General features: G+C 37.1%; 1 protein-coding gene across 1 annotated transcript in view; it reads right to left on the bottom strand.

The window, feature by feature from the left end:
- CFAP70 (cilia and flagella associated protein 70) overlaps positions 1-16,937 on the bottom strand; it is a 93,499-nt gene that overhangs the window by 14,204 nt on the left and 62,358 nt on the right. The window contains exons 18-25 of the mRNA XM_082640063.1: positions 16,231-16,364; positions 15,994-16,109; positions 15,571-15,795; positions 4,802-4,960; positions 4,116-4,237; positions 2,509-2,661; positions 1,829-1,990; positions 1,052-1,141 (exon numbers count right to left, since the gene is read on the bottom strand). Of these exons, the coding sequence (XP_082496189.1) occupies positions 1,052-1,141; positions 1,829-1,990; positions 2,509-2,661; positions 4,116-4,237; positions 4,802-4,960; positions 15,571-15,795; positions 15,994-16,109; positions 16,231-16,364 (1,161 nt within the window). The remainder of the gene's footprint in view (positions 1-1,051; positions 1,142-1,828; positions 1,991-2,508; positions 2,662-4,115; positions 4,238-4,801; positions 4,961-15,570; positions 15,796-15,993; positions 16,110-16,230; positions 16,365-16,937) is intronic.

Genomic DNA, 16,937 nt, shown 5'->3' on the forward strand with positions numbered 1-16,937 from the left:
CCGTGCTCCACAATAAGAGAAGCCACTGCAATGAGAAGCCCGCGCACTGCAACGAAGAGTAGCCCCAGCTTGCCACAACTAGAGAAAGCCCGCATGCAGCAATGAAGACCCAATGCAGCCAAAAATAATAAATAAATAAATAAAAGAACTTAAAAAAAAATTACTTTCATATACGTACGAAAAAAGACTGGAGGAAAATGCATTCAAATGTTAATAGTGGTTATCACTGAGTGGTGGGGATTATGGATACTTTTATGTTTTCCTCATATTTTGTATCATCCAAATTTCTATAACTATCATATTTTACCTTTATGGTTAAAAAAACAGCAATGAGGAATAGGAGACAAGTAATATAAACAATTCTTTTGGTTAAGGGTAACAACCAGGGAGGTTGTTACTGTTGTTACTGTTTAATAAGAAGGGGAAAAGTACAGGGAAAGAGCTGACTGGGAAGGAAAGCTTAAAAATGTAAATCAAAGAGAAAGAAAACATTAAGAAAGTGAGGGATTAGGAGAAAAGGAGAGGGATAGAATCAAGAATACACATGAAGAAGTTAGACAAGAACAGAAGAATGCATGCCTCTTTCAAAGATTAGAGGAAAGGAGGGAAGGGTGACTAAAGAGTTTTTAGGGGCAGTGGAACAAAAGATCTACCAGAAGCTGTAGCAACTCCTCCTGAATATAGAAGGGACACAGAGCCTAGTAAGTATCAATTAGTTTCTTTAATTTAATTGAGTAGATTCTTTATATCCCATATCACTTTTCTCTTCCAGATAACATAATAAAATTACAAGCTTATGTACCAAATAACATGAAATTTTTTATTATATAGCTTCATGCTTCAGTTTTTGTGGGATTTTTAAAGAATGTTTTATTTTTGTAGTTCCAGATTGACCTTCAGTTTACTGAACAGCTTTGAAGAGCAACTTTTCATTAGAGAAGAGTGCCCTGATAGCCTTCCTACCACCACCCAAACTCCCAGGATGCCTGGAAGGCCTAAGAGTCAAGGCCAGCTGTATGCACAGGCTAGTCTCAAGACCTGATCCTCTTACCTGATAACAGGCGATTCCCAGTCCTAGCCAGGTAAGGCATGAAGGCGATCTCTTACAGACTTGCAGGTAGGTTTTCTTTGCCTTTTCGTACTGTAGAAAGAAAGCACCACTGAGCTATTGATCTGGAAGCTTCAAACACTGCATTGCTAGGATAACCATGGGGCTTCTAATTGTAATTGTAATTGTACTCCACACCAATCAAAGTTAGATGAGTCCTTGGATTATGTATATATATGTGTGTGTGTGTGTATATATATATATATATATATATATATATATATATATATATATATATTTAAATATATTTTATATATATACTTTAAATATATATATATTTTAAGACAACTTTTTAAGAGAAGTTTTATGTTCACAGCAAAATTGAGAGGAAAGAACAGAGATTTTCCATTTACCCACTGTCCCCACACATGCATAGCCTCTCCCATTATCAACATCCCCGACCAAAGTGGTACCTTTCTGTTAGTTAAGTCAAGCTAAGAATGCTTCTACTACTTTTAATAAAAGAAAGCTAAAATAATAGCTAAAATAACACTGAGTTCTTAACAACTTTTTTAGTATCATAATGGTTAAAACCACAGACTCTAGTATTAGACTGCCTGGGTTTGAATCCTGCTTCTATTAATTACTGGTTATCTGATGTTGGGCAAGTCACTTTACCTTTGGATGTAAAAATGTCATTATCATATTACTATTCTCACTCCACAAAGATCCCAGACAATGACCTGATTTACATAGTTACTCCCCATCTCTATTCCTCACCTCTTTCTCTTCCAGATATATCTGCCCCAGTCGCAGGAAGATGAAGTGCATCTCAGAAGCATCCACTACAAAACTAATGGTTCGCTCATAGCATGCCTTGGCCTCAGCATGATTTCCACTCAGAAAATAGAGATGGCCCTTCACGCCCCAGACGTTAGGGTTCTAAGAAAGTGAAGAACAAGTAGTACATGGGATGAGGTAGTATTTAAAAGTACATTAATGATCTTTGTTTAACATTTAAATTTAGATGAAGTCCATGTTCTTTTGCAAATTTGAAAGAAGGCCATTCAGTTGCACTGGGAGATAACTGTTCTAGGACTGCCCTCTCATTTTTTTCTTGCATTCTTCAAAGCCATTTTGTCTTTGGGGAAAATATTAAGAAAAATATTCATGCATAACCATGATGATGTTCACAATGAGAAAGTAGAAGTTCAGGAAACTTGAAATAGATAAAGTGTCCGCTAAAGAGCTGTCCTTATCCTTTCTCTGTCCTTTGTAAAAGTCATGATTGATTAACAGAAACAAATGGAAGGAAATTAGATAAATGAGTTTACTGACAGCTGATGACCCCCACCTCTGGTAACCAGAAATCTACCTGTGATATGGCATCACCACCTTTAAGAAGGCCTACTTGTCCCTTCTCCAAACTAAACTTAAGACGCTCTAGCAAAAGTTATTACCAGGTAGTCCATCTGGGCTGCTTGTTGAAGGTATTCCTCTGCTTTAGCAAAATCCTTCTTGAGTAGGTGTGTCTGGGCCAGCACCAAGTAATACTCACAGCTGGGGCCTCCATGAGGGCATAATAGCTCATGTGCAAGCACTCTGTGTACATACTGCAAGGAAAACTCAGATTATAAGAAACATGTAAATGACTGCATGGTGTCAATTCCATAGCTCTCATGGTTGAAGATTATGTCTCTGATAATAAATAAGAAACATATTATAGAATGAAATGATTATCAATTTCAAAAGGTTAGAGGTGGATTATAAACATTCAGCATATCATGGTTCCATTACCAGCTATTCATGTAGTAACATTTCCAAGTGAATTATCTACAGTACTGTATAATTCTGGTCTTGCTGGTCATACTAGATGAGTTTTAGCCTATTGTGTAGCAGACAAAGGCGTTTCATCAACCACCCCATTTTCATACGAGGTAACATTTTCAGGCATTTGTATTTATACGGAAACTTAGAGTGAGGCAAAACCTCCCTTTCTAAAATTCTAAACTCAGGATCTTAGAAACATAAATGTCTGTTTCTGACACACTCTCAAGCATTTGTTATGTTCACCAGTTTTATACTTTGGGCTATACTTTGTTTTTAATATGATATACGGCCTGCAAATTTGACAAAGTCATATGTACTTGCTAAGAAGAGGGGAAACCCTTCTTCTCCCTCTGTTCTCATCTCAGCCTATAATATAGAAACTTCCACTAATAATGATACCTTCTTAGGAAAATACTGGGGGGGAGGCTCTGCAGCTGTTCCCTCTACCTGCGTACTGACTCTTGGACATGGGGGAAAAGTGATTTACTTAATTAGGGAGACAGAGAGCCTGTTTCTCTATTGTGAAAGGTTAGTATATTAAAGCCTCCTGTTTAATGTGGCCCACTCCCACCTAGTTCATAATTCTTGCCCTATCTTGAGTTGCCCACCCTCAAGTGGGACATGCATTCTATAGGTTGAGGGCCAAATCTCTTGCCTCCTGGATCTTGCTCTCTCTCTTACTGCTCGCTTCATGGATATGTTTCTCATTTCCTATGTGGTAGGTAGACCTTACAGGATGCTCTTCTTCTCTGGGAGGAGACTGCAGTTCTCCAGCTGTTCCACCTGTGACTGCATGGGTAAATCAAATCTGGGACCAGTCACATATCCAGCCCAGTTATACCAATAAAAAATTAGTATTTTTATCCCCCCATATAGCACTGGGTATCTGTTTCCAATTGGTTCAGAACCTGGAAGGGAAGAAGGGTGTGCTTAGGCTCCTGTGAACCCCCAACACATGAGTTCCCACAATAAAGTAACATCAGGCTACAAATGACTCAGAGTCTGATTTCGCTTTGCTGGTATTCTCTAGGGAGCAGACTTGCAATGAGGTCTCCTGATGCTCTCTGCAGAGAGTAGTTCATGTTTGAATGTTTATTCCATTGTGTCTATAGTGTGCTCTCAAAGCATGTTTGATTTCTGCATCATACACATTTAAGCTTGCGAAGACATCACTATGAGAGAATAAGTAGTTCATTAAAATCTTTCCCTCTACTTGCCCTTTTTCAAATATTCTGACCTGCACAGCATTGACCTTCATCAAGAAGCGTATGGTCTCCATGAAGATGGTGGTAGGAGTTTGGGAAACACTATAAAAGGTGGGATGCAGACAAGTTGATGACTCTTGACATTTTGATGCTTCTGAAAATATGATATTAAAATAATAGACAATTAGATATAAAGGAAAAATTCAGAAGCTCAGACACATAGCAGGGAGAGTATTCTACTCTAATACATGAGAGAAATTATAATCTTGAAAGCAATAGATTATTCTATAGCAATGGCCCCCAAAGAGGAGATCTCAAAAGTTCTCAAGGTTATTCTACTGGTGGTTCCAAATGCAAGTTGAATGAAATAAAAGCTTTTTTTTAAAAAAAAAGTATTCAGATCTTCCTGACTGTGAAACAGATTTGTAGATACTCTGACCTTTAGATACTGTAAAAATGAAAATTCATTAACAGAAAATCATAGGTCTGTAGTTGGCTACTTCTCTGAGCTAAATGTAAATCCTCACTATAGAAATAGTTGCATTACTGAGATTGGATTTCAGAGTCTAGCCTCACATGAAGGAATTTAGACAATATTACAGATAAACTAATCAACTTCAAACAAGTTAAGATTGCCATTTTGGTCATCAAAAGAGTTTTCAACATTGTCTAGTTTGTTTATCCCCTTCTTCCAAGTAGAAATCTTTATTCTAATTACCTTTTTTTGATGGTATCTCCTTGATAAATGTGTTGGATGGTTTTGGGCTGGTAGTTGGATCCTGAGACTGTACAGACAAAATGGGTTCATGTGACTCAGACTGCAGGTTAGAGGATTCATCAAGAAATTCATGTAGAATGGATAATGGAGCTCCTAGTCCTATAAAGATTAAATTTTAATGAGAAAAAAAACTACCTTCCTACATTGTATATTAAAAGGTTATTACAGGAGATAAATACAATTAATTTCCAAAGCATAGGAAACATAACCCCTAAATATTGCATGGAAAGACTTGTTTTCCAGATTTTTTATATTTCTGAATAATTTAAAGAGTGCAAGCTAAACAGACAGCACAGCTCCTGCCACTATGACCCCCTAGTCAAACCCTTCTGCCAGCCCAAGTCATGATAGTGTCAAACAAATACCTATTACAAAAGCTATATGTTAAGCCTAGAATCTCAAGAATCCAGAGGAGAAGATTAACATATTTTTAGATAATATTAAAACCATTTAAGGACAGGAATTCTATTTTATTTCACTGTTCAAAAATCACCATCATCAATATCATAAGTAGTTATATATGAACATGGCTGTATGCCAGGTATTATATTAAGGATTGTAATGTACAATCTTATTTATTTTTTACAACACTATGAGATATACTTATTATGCTCCATTAAACAAAGTGAACCACAGAAAAGTTAAAAAATTTGCTGAAGCTCTTAAACATTCCAAGCTGCCTCTCACATAAACAAATGTTTTAGGAATAAAAATAAAAAGCAATGCTGGTTAGGAAATGATCAGTGCCAGCTGGTTCTGAATCAGAAGAGGTCACTCTCAGCTAGAGAAAAAGATATGGCTTTGAAAAATAGGTAGAAGTTGGATAGGTAGAGAGGTAGGGGCTAAAGCATGGAAGTAGCAAGCTAATTATTTTTATGGATACTGAGGATTGCATAGTAAAAATTAAGGAAAGGTAGGTTGGGGGCTAAGACTGTATTGATATTTGAATGCTAGGAGTTTTCTTCTGTAGGAAAAAGAAGAGGTTTACAATAAAGAGTTTTGAGCAGAAAAATCAGAGGATGAAAGTGGGATTTTATGAAGATTACTCTAGCAGTACTATGCAGCAAGGAGAAAAAAATGTTGATGGAGACAAGTCTGTAATAAGGCTGTTATAACATTCTGGATATTGATAATGGAGAGTAGTGGAAATATAAAAGGAAGATGTAGGGAGCATTTTGAAAGAAAACCAACTGGTCTGGGAAATCAACTTGATATTGGGATCGGGGGAAGCTCAAGCAAGCAAGCAAGCAAGAAGAAGCAGGGATGACTCTGAGATCATGAGCTTGGGTGCCTAATATAATGATGTAGAGTCAGTTTGAGATATGAGGAGATGAGTTAACTAGTGGAAAAATCCAACTGCTGGATTCTGGAGGGATGTCAAGGTTAAAGATAGAAATCTGACAGTTATCAGAAGTGAAAATAGAAACTGTGAGGGTAGGTGAGCTCTTAGAAAGTATTACTGGGAAATGATTACAGTAACCTACTATTTACATGTAAGAAAAAACATGTTTATGCTGTATGCTTCAGTTAATTCAAAATCACTATTGAGATAACAAATCAAAATACCATATATATTCATTTATGTATTTATATTTAAACAGCTCTTTTTTTAAAAAGGTAGAAGTTTTAAAAATAATAGTTCAATGAGTGAACTGTAATTCCTTCAAGAGAGGAGAGCAGTTATAACTCTTTCATTTATACTTGACATTTTCCATTACCCTTTCTTAGAATTCTCAGTAAACAATTACTTGCACTCACTCTATGATTTAGGTAAAGCTCAACAGCCACTTCCTCTAAATAAGGAAACCAAGGTTAAGAGAGGGTAAATGCCTCAGAGCAGATCAGTGGCGAGACTAGCTATATAACTGTGGGGTTCTCAGGAAATAATTTACTCTAATTTACTTTTAATACTGTAAAAAGTATTACAGTATTACTGGGAAATGATTACATCTACTGGGTGTGACAAGAAAGTGAAGCAACCAAAGGAAACACAAACTATTGGAGATGGAGTTAATCCAACATGTATTTCAAGAAAAGAGAATGGTTAAATATGCAGACTGATCATTGAGAAGTGATGATCTTAATGAAAAAAAAAGAAACTGGAGAGGTGGCCAAAATGGCAGAGTAGGAAGACCCTGAACTCACTGCCTCCCATGGACACACCAAAATTACAACCACTTACAGAACAACTATCTATGAAAATGACACGGAGACTAGAAGAAAATATTTTCCACACCAAAGACTTAAAAAAGGAACCACAGTGAGATGGTAGGAGGGACAGGGACATGGTATAGTCAGGACCCACACCCTCAGGTTGGTGACCGACATACAAGAGGAATATCACAATCATAGAGGTCCTCCCCAAGGAGTGAGGGGTCATAGTCTTATATCAGGCTCCTCAAACTAGGGATCCTGAACCAGGAAGACAAGCCCCCAGAACATCTGGCTCTGAAAACCGCTGGGGCCTAGGATCAGGAGAGCTGAAGGACTATAGGAAATAGAGACTCCAATTTTAAAGGGAGTGCACAAAATCTCACATGCTCCCAGTCCCAGTGCAGAGGCAGTAGTTTGAAAGAAGCCTGGGTCAGACCCACTTGCTGATCTTGGAGAGCCTACTGGAAGGCAGGAGGCAACTGGTACTCCCTCTGGGGATGGAGACACTGTTGACAGCCATTTGGGGATCATTCTACCATGATAACAGTGGTACTGGCAAGTGCCATTTTAGAATCCTCCCTCTAGCTTATTACCACCGGGGACTGACCCCACCCACCAGTGGGTTGGCACAAGCCATGAGCCCTCCTGGAGCTCACAAACAGCTGCACAGGGATACAGCCTAGCCCACCAGTGGGCCAGCACCAGCCCCAAGTCCCCCCAGGGCTGCACAGCCAACCACACAGGAAGCCTACTGTGCCCTCCAGTGGGCCCTCAGCCACCACATGAGGCACTGCCTCACAGATAACTGGGCCGGGGCCCAGCCCCGCCTATCAGCATGCCCACATTAGTTCACCTTGCCACAAAAGAAGAGTGCATGCAGCCTACATACAGGATACCTCTAGAGCATATAGCTCTGGTGACCAGAAACGAGTGCCCTGCTGGGCCCCATTGGACATCTCCTACATAAGGCCACTTCTTCAAGATTGGGAAATGTAACCAACTTACCTGCCTACCACATAGAAATAAGCAGAGAATTGGGCAAAATGAAGAGACAGATGAATATGTTACCAATGAAAGAACAAGACATAACCTCAGTAAAAGAACTTAAAAAAGTGGAGATAAGCAATCTTTCCACTTCTTTGAATCATCTTCAGTTGCCTTTATCAGTTTTTTATAGTTCTCAGCAGATAAGTCTCTCACCTCCTTGGTCAGGATTATTCCTTTGTATTTTTTTTTTGTTTTTTGGATACGATTTTAAAAGGATTGTTTTTTGTTTTGTTTTGTTTTGACTTTCCCTTTCTGATATTTCATTGTTAGTGTAAAGAAATGCAACAGATTTCTGTATGTCAATCTTGTATTCTGCTACCTTGCTGAATTTGTTTATCAGTTCTAGAAGTTTTTGTGTGAAATCTTTAGGGTTTTCTCCATATAGTATCATGTCATGTGCATATAATGACAATTATACCTCTTCCCTTCCAATCTGGATACATTTTATTTCTTTTTCTTGTCTGATTGCTGTGGCTAGGACTTCCAATACCATGTTGAATAGAAGGGGTAAGAGTGGGCATCCTTGTCTTGTTCCAGATTTTAGTGGGAAGGCTTTTAGCTTTTCACCGTTGAGTATTATATTAGCTGTGGGTTTGTCATAAATAGCTTTTATTATGTTGAGATATGTTCCCTGTATACCCACTTTGGTAAGAGTTTTTATCATGAATGGATGTTGAATTTTGTCAAGTGCTTTTTCTGCATCTATTGAGATGATCATGTAGTTTTTGTCTTTTCTTTTGTTGATGTGGTGTATCACATTGATTGATTTACATATGTTGAACCATCCTTGTGAACTTGGGATAAATCCCACTTGGTCATAGTGTATGATCTTTTTTTACGTGTTGTTGGATTTGGTTTGCTAATATGTTGTTGAGAATTTTTCATTAAATACAAAGTTAAAAGAAAAGATATAATAAACATATAAGCAGAAATCAATAAAATTAAAATTGAAAATTAATAGAGAAGATTAATGAAACCAAAAGTTGGCTCTTTGAAAAGATCAATAAAATCAATAAGCCGTTAGCCAGGCTAACTAAAAAAAAAAAAAAAAAAAGAAAGAAAGAAAAAGAGGACATATTACTAATATCAGAAATGAAAGAAGAGATATCACTACAGATCCCGTGGACATTAAAAAGATAGTAAAGGGCTTCCCTGGTGGTGCAGTGGTTAAGAATCTGCCTGCCATTGCAGGGGACACGGGTTCGAGCCCTGGTCCAGGAAGATCCCACATGTCGCAGAACAACTAAGCCTGTGTGCCACAACTACTGAGCCTGCACTCTAGAGCCCACGAGCCACAACTACTGAACCCTCGTGCCACACTACTGAAGCGCACGCACCTAGCGCCCATGCTCTGCAACAAGATAAGCCACTGCAATGAGAAGCCCGCACACTGCAACAAAGAGTAGCCCCCGCTCGCCGCAACTAGAGAAAGCCCACGTGCAGCAACGAAGACCCAATGCAGCCAAATTAATTAATTAATTAATTAATTAATTTTTAAAAAAGATAGTAAAGGAATATTATGAACACTTATGTGCCCAAAATTTAATAACCTAGATGAAATGGACCAACTTCCTAAAAAACATAATCTTCCAAAACTTACACAAGGAGAAACAGACAATCTGAATAGGACTATATCTATTAAATATACTGAATCTATTAAATATACTGAATCAGTAATTAATAACCTTCCAATACAGAAAATACGAGGGTCAGATGGGTTCACTGGTGAATTCTCCCAAACATTTAAAGAAGAAATTATACCATTTCTATACAATATGTTTAAGAGGACAGAAGCAGAAGGAATACTTCCTAAGTCATTCTATGAGGCCAACATTTTCCTAATACCAAAACCAGACAAAGACTTTACAAGACAAGAAAACTACAGACTATTATCTCTCATGAACATAGACTCAAAAATTGTCAACAGGGGCCTCCCTGGTGGCGCAGTGGTTGAGAGTCCGCCTGCCAATGCAGGGGATACGGGTTCGTGCCCCGGTCTGGGAGGATCCCATATGCCGCGGAGCGGCTGGGCCCGTGAGCCATGGCCGCTGGGCCTGCGCGTCCGGAGCCTGTGCTCCGCAACGGGAGAGGCCACAACAGTGAGAGGCCCGCATACCGCAAAAAAAAAAATTGTCAACAAAATATTAGCAAATCAAATTCAACAATATATAAAAGAATTATACACCATGGCCAAATAGGATTTAACGTAGGTATGCAAGGCTGGTTGAACATTCAAAAATTGACTAATGTAATCCAGAATATCAACAGGCTAAAGAAGAAAATCATATGATCATACCAATAGATGCAGAAAAAGCATTTGACAAAATCTAACGCCTCTTCAAGATAAAACCTCTCAGTAAACTAGGAATTGAGGGAAACTTCCTGGACTTGATCAAGAATATCTACAAAAAACTATAGCTATCATCATACTTAGTGGTAAGAAACTTGAAGTTTTCCCACAAGATCAGAAACAAGGGAAGGATGTCTCTTCTCACCACTGCTTTTCAACATCATACATCATACTGTAAGTCCTAGCAAATGCAACAAGACAAGAAAAAGAAATAAAAGAAATACAAATTGGGAAGAAAGGAATACAAATTGAGAAGGAAGAAATACAACTGTCTTTGTTTGCAAAAGATATGATTGTCTATGTAGAAAGTCCAAAAGAAGTGACTAAAAATACTCCTGGAACTAATAAGCAATTATAGCAAAATTGCAGGATACAAGGTTAATATACAAAAGTTAATCTATATACCAGCAACAAATAAGTGCAATTTGAAATTTAAGCACAACACTATCTATATTGGCATCCCAAAAATGAAAAACTTAGGTATAAATCTGACAAAATATATACAAGTTCTGTATAAGGAAAACTACAATCTATGATGAACTAAATCAAAAAAGAACTAAATAGATGGAAAGATAGTTCATGTTAATGGATAGGAAGATTCACTATCATCAGGATGTCAGTTCTCCCCCAATTTGATCTATGGATTCAATGCAATCCCAATCAAAGTCCCAGAAAGTTATTCTGTGGATATCAAAAAACTGATTCTACAGTGTATATGGAGAGGCAAAAGACACAGAACAGCTAACATAATATTTAAGGAGAACAAAGTTGGAGAACTGACCCTACCTGACTTCAAGACTCACTATAAAGCTGCAATAATCAAGACAGTGTGGTACTGCCAAAAGAATAGACAAATAGATTGGTGGAACAGAATAGGGAGCCCAGAAATAGACCCACATAAATATAAACTAATCTTTGACAAAAAAACAAAGGTAATACAATTGAGCAAAGATAGACTTTTCAGCAAATAGCAGTGGAGCAACTGGACATCTACATGCAAAAAAAATGAATCTAGACAACACAGACATCATAACATCACAAAAATTAACTCAAAATGGATCACAGAACTAAGTGTAAAATGCAAAAACTATAAAACTCCTAGAAGATAAAATAAGAGAAAACCTAGATGACATTGAGTATGGCTTTTTAGATAGAACACCAAAGGCATGACCCATGAAAGAAGGAATTGACAAGCTGGACTTCACTGAAACTAAAAACTCAGGCTCTGCAAAGGACAATGTGAAGAGAATGAGAAGACAAGCCATAGGACTGGGAGAAAATGTTTGCAAAAGACACATCTGATAAAAGACTTAATCAAAATATACAAAGAACTCTTAAAACTAACAATAAGAATATAAACGACTTGATTAACAAGTGGCCAAAGACCTTAACATACATGTCACCAAAGAAGATATACAGATGGCACATAAGCTTTTAAGATACTGCATATCATATGTCACCAGGCATGGTGATAATGGGGAAGAAAGACTATGCATGTGTGGAGGCAAGAAGTATATGTGAAATCTCTATACTTTCCTTTTAATCTTGCTGTGAACCTAAAACTGCTCTAAAAAATAAAGTGTATTTAAAAATAAAAGATTAATGTGAAAAATCATATTCTAATAACATTTTTAAACCTAGATGAAATTGATGAACTCTAAAAAGTATAAAATACCATGAATAACACAATAAGAAATATAGAATGCAAATCCTTAAAGACTAAGAAAATGAAATGATAGTCAATACCTCCTTTGCCAAAAACCCCAGGTCCCAGTTGTTTTATGGTTGAGTTCTGCCAAATGTTTAAGTCAAAATCAATTGTATCATATATAAGTTGATACAGAAGAGCAAAGGAAAGGTGCCTAATAATCCTGATTATAAAAACAGACGACAGGGGGCTTCCCTGGTGGCGCAGTGGTTGGGAGTCCGCCTGCCGATGCAGGGGACACGGGTTCGTGCCCTGGTTTGGGAAGATCCCACATACCGCGGAGCGGCTGGGCCCGTGAGCCATGGCTGCTGAGCCTGTGCGTCCGGAGCCTGTGCTCCACAACGGGAGAGGCCACAGCAGTGAGAGGCCCGCGTACCGCCAAAAAAAAAATAGACGACAAAAGAAAATCACAGGCTATTTCATTTATGAACATAGTTGCAAAGATCCAAAATAAAGCATTAGCTATTCAAATCCAAAGGTATATTAAAAACTAATACATTATGATCAAGTAGGATCTCCAATTATTGCAAGGATTGTTCAATATAAAAGAAATCTATCAATGTTGTTCACTATATTAATAGATAAAAGGAGAAAATAATTTTATTTTTTTCAACTGATGCAGAAAAAGAATTTGATAAAGATCAACACCTATTAATGAAAAAAACTCTTTGGAAATTAAGAATAGAAGAGATCCTCCTTAATTCTGTAAAGGTTTTTCAGAAAAAGCTTACAGCATATTTTATATTTAATAGACAAACTTTAAACTCATTCCCCTTAAGACAGGAAAGAAGACAACGCTGAACACCACAACTAATATACAACATATTGTAGATAATAAAAAGACATGAGTAGTATGAGGATTGGGAGGAAAACATAACACTGTCATTACTGGCAGATGATATGATAATCATATTCTGGAAAAAAATAACAGAATTAATAATCTACTTGAATCAATAAGAGTCAAACAAGATTGTCATATACAAGTTCAATCCAAAAAACAATAGTATACACTAAAATCTAAAATGTAGAAAATCAACAGCATACACTAAAAAATACAGCAATAACCAACTAGAAAACATAATTAAAATAAGATACTATTATGATAGCAATGGAATCTATAAAATATCTATGAATTACTTAAACAGGGCCTCACTGGGAAAAAATGTTATAACTTTAATAAAGAACCCAGAAGACGACCTGAGTAAATGGAGAGATCCTCCACACACTTGGATGGAATGGTTTAACAATACGTAGATGTTAATTATCCCTAAATTTATCTATAAATTCAGTACAGTCCAAATAAAATTTCCAACTGGATTTTTAATGTACTTGATAAACTCACTGTAAAATTCATACAGATGAATAAACATTCATGAATAGGTAAGTCAGGTATAAAAAAGGCAAGTAAATGGGAGAACCTCATATGCCAGATACGAAGGCATACTATAACACCACAGCAATAAAAAGAGTGTGATATTGTTTTAAGATCAGACAAATGAGACAGAACAGAGAGCTCAGAGACATACATACCTTAAATCAAAGGATAAAAGATGATGGTTTAATAGATGGTTTTGAGAAAACTAGATCTACATGTGGAGAAAAATAAAATTTGATGCCTACTTTGCATCACAGTCAAAGATGGAATCCTGATAGATTAAAGATCTAAGTAGGGACTTCCCTGGTGGTGTAGTGGTTAAGAACCTGCCTGCCAATACAGGGAACACGGGTTTGAGACCTGGTCTGGGAAGATCCCACATACCGCGGAGCAACTAAGCCTGTGCGCCACAACTACTGAGCCTGCGCTCTAGAGCCCGTGAGCCACAACTACTGAGGCCGCATGCCACAACTACTGAAGCCCACACACCTAGAGCCCATGCTCCGCAACGAGAAGCCACCACAATGAGAAGCCTGCATGCTGCAATGAAGAGTAGCCCCTGCTCACCGCTACTAGAGAAAGCCCGCGTGCAGCAACGAGGACCCAAGGTGGCCAAAAATAAATAAATAAAAATAAATTTTAAAGAAGATCTAAATGTAAAACTAATATTATAAAGTTAATTGAAGAAAATGTGACTTGAGGCAAGGACTATTTAAACAAAACTTCAAAGGCACAGAACTACAAAGCATTTGTAGAGTTGAACAACACAATCGACTAATTAAACCTACTTATAGAGCACTCCACTCAATGACAGCAGAATACACACTCTTTTCAAGTGTATATGGAATCAAGACAGATCAAACACTAGACCATAAAACAAGTCCAAATAAATTTTAAAGGATTCAAATCATGCAAAGCACATTTTCTAATCACAATGAAATTAAATTAAAAATAAAAAACAAAGACATCTGGAAAAATCCCCAAATATTTAGAAAGTAAAAAACATACTGTTAGATAACCCAGTGTCCCAGCTATTCAACTTCTAAGTATTTACCCAAGATAATGAAAGTATATGTCTATACAAAGACTTGTACACAAATATCCATAGCAGCTTTATTTTAATAGTCCCAAACTAGAAACAACCCAAATATATATCAACAGGTGACTAAATAAACATACCGTGGTATCTCTGTACATCAGGATACTATTTAGAAATAAAAAATGACGAACTACTGATATGGGCAACAACATGTTTGAAACTCAAAATAATTAGGCTTAGTGGAAGAAGTCAGACAGAAAAGAGTATATACTGTGTGATTCTGCTTAATTCTAGAATATGCAAACTCATCTATAGTGATAGAAAGTTGATTGGTGGTTATCTGGAAATAGGAGCAAGAGAAAGAGATTACAAATGGGCACAAGGGAAGTTTTGGGCATTTTGGATATGTTCATTATCTTGATTGTGGTGATGTTTCCATGGGTGTGTTCATAGGTCAAAACATCAAATTGTACATTAAATATGTGCAGTTTATTATACCTCAAACTATTGAAAATATATGCTCACAAAATAACAATGTACAATAACTTATAAACAAAATAACATATGCAAGAAACACATAAACAAAAATACACACATTAAACACATTAGAATGACTGATTTCCTAAAGTGGAGGAAAGGAGAATGTTAATGAAGAACAGGAAAAAAATACAGTGTATAAATAAACAAATAAATTTAACAATCACAAGAATGGGACCTTACATAATGGGGAAGAGAGTGAGGGGGAAAAAGAATGAGATTTACTCAGCTAAAATGATACCCCTTTTAGGGATACACAGAAACAGTAAATTCTCTAAGTCTCAAAAAACTGAATAGCAACAAGTAGAAGCTTCCAACTTTCCATCACATGAATGAGGAAACACTTAGAAGGACTCTTTCCTGGTATCCCTGGAACAACTCAAAACTCCACCTTCTCATTCATTTAACAGCTATTTACTGAGTACCTACTATGTGCCAGGTCCTCCTCATAAGGCCAGTAATTTTTTCCAATAGCCACTCATCATCTCCCTGGTCCTACCTGCTGGGGCTTCCAACTTGACTGCTGCTGTAGAAGAACCACTGGTTATTCCCCAAGGGCCTAAACAGGAGTCGGCTTTCCCTCCTTCTTCAACATACTCCACAGTACTGGTGCTCCTCTGCTTTGTAACTTGTGCCTGAAGCCCTCGTGCCTGAAGCTGTTTGAAGGCTTCATGAAATGCCATTTCCATTCGAATATCATTGTTTTGAATTTCATAGTACAAGCCTGAAGAAAAAAAGATGTTGAAATAAATGCGACTAATTTCCCACCATCGTATACTGAAGAATGACAACATTTCACTTAAATTTCCCACACTTTTACTAAAGTTTAAGAACTACGTGATGAGCCATTTAAGAGTGGAAAGAGAAAGGGAAAATCTTCTAATGAAAGAAAACACATTCATATCACAGGAAAATATCAAACCAAGTAAAGTCCAGGCTACAACATTAGTTGGCTCCAAGCAAGTAGCATCTTCAAAGAAAATTTCTGCCTGTTCATAGTTCTCCATCAGGACAGCCAGGACACCACACAGCAACAAGCTGAGAAGAGACCACCAACATGATTAACAACATGGTCCCATGTCACAGTCATGGAACCAAGACAATTTCATATAGAAGCTTATCTGCTCCTACTCATTCCTTATCTCCCTTCCAACCATACCTGTGGATATGATTCTGGTTCAGGGAAAGGGCTTTCCGAAAACACTCTTGTGCTTTGATATTGTCTTCAGTTAGGAGGCAGAAGGCACCGTAGTCCAGCCAGTGCTCCAGGTTCTGGGGCTCACGAACCAACCTCTATCATATGAAACATCAGGAGGACCAAGGTTATTGTGACGCTATGTCATATTCTTTATGCACACAACATCACACAGTAAGCACTCCATAAATACCATAAGCTCTATGAAAGTAGAAACTATGACTAAGAAGTCATAGAACAGTCCAAATGCCTAGAACAGTCATTTCTCTGGCTTATAGTATGTGGTCAATAAATATTTGATGAAATAATGTAAAAAATGAATCCTCAACTCATTGCTTCCTAGTGTCAGTGCTCTGGTCATCATACACTCATCCAATTACTTGGGAACCAAAAGGTTCATTTTATATTTCATTTTAAAGATTTACATATAATCATTTCTGTCACAGTCTTGAGAACGCAAACATCAGCTTATCCACAAATATGTAAAAATAAAAGCAACTCAAAATGAGTTAAAACTTTAAAACATTGCTGAAAGAAATTAAAGAGACAAACAAATGGAAATACATTCCATGTTCACAGATTGCAAGACTTAATATTGTTAAGATATCATACAGTCCAAAGCAATTTACAGATTCAATGCACTATCTATCAAAATTCCAATGCTGTTTTTT

Source organism: Mesoplodon mirus, assembly GCF_964341445.2.
Source record: "Mesoplodon mirus genome assembly, chromosome: 2".
Classification (NCBI taxonomy): Eukaryota; Metazoa; Chordata; class Mammalia; order Artiodactyla; family Ziphiidae; genus Mesoplodon; species Mesoplodon mirus.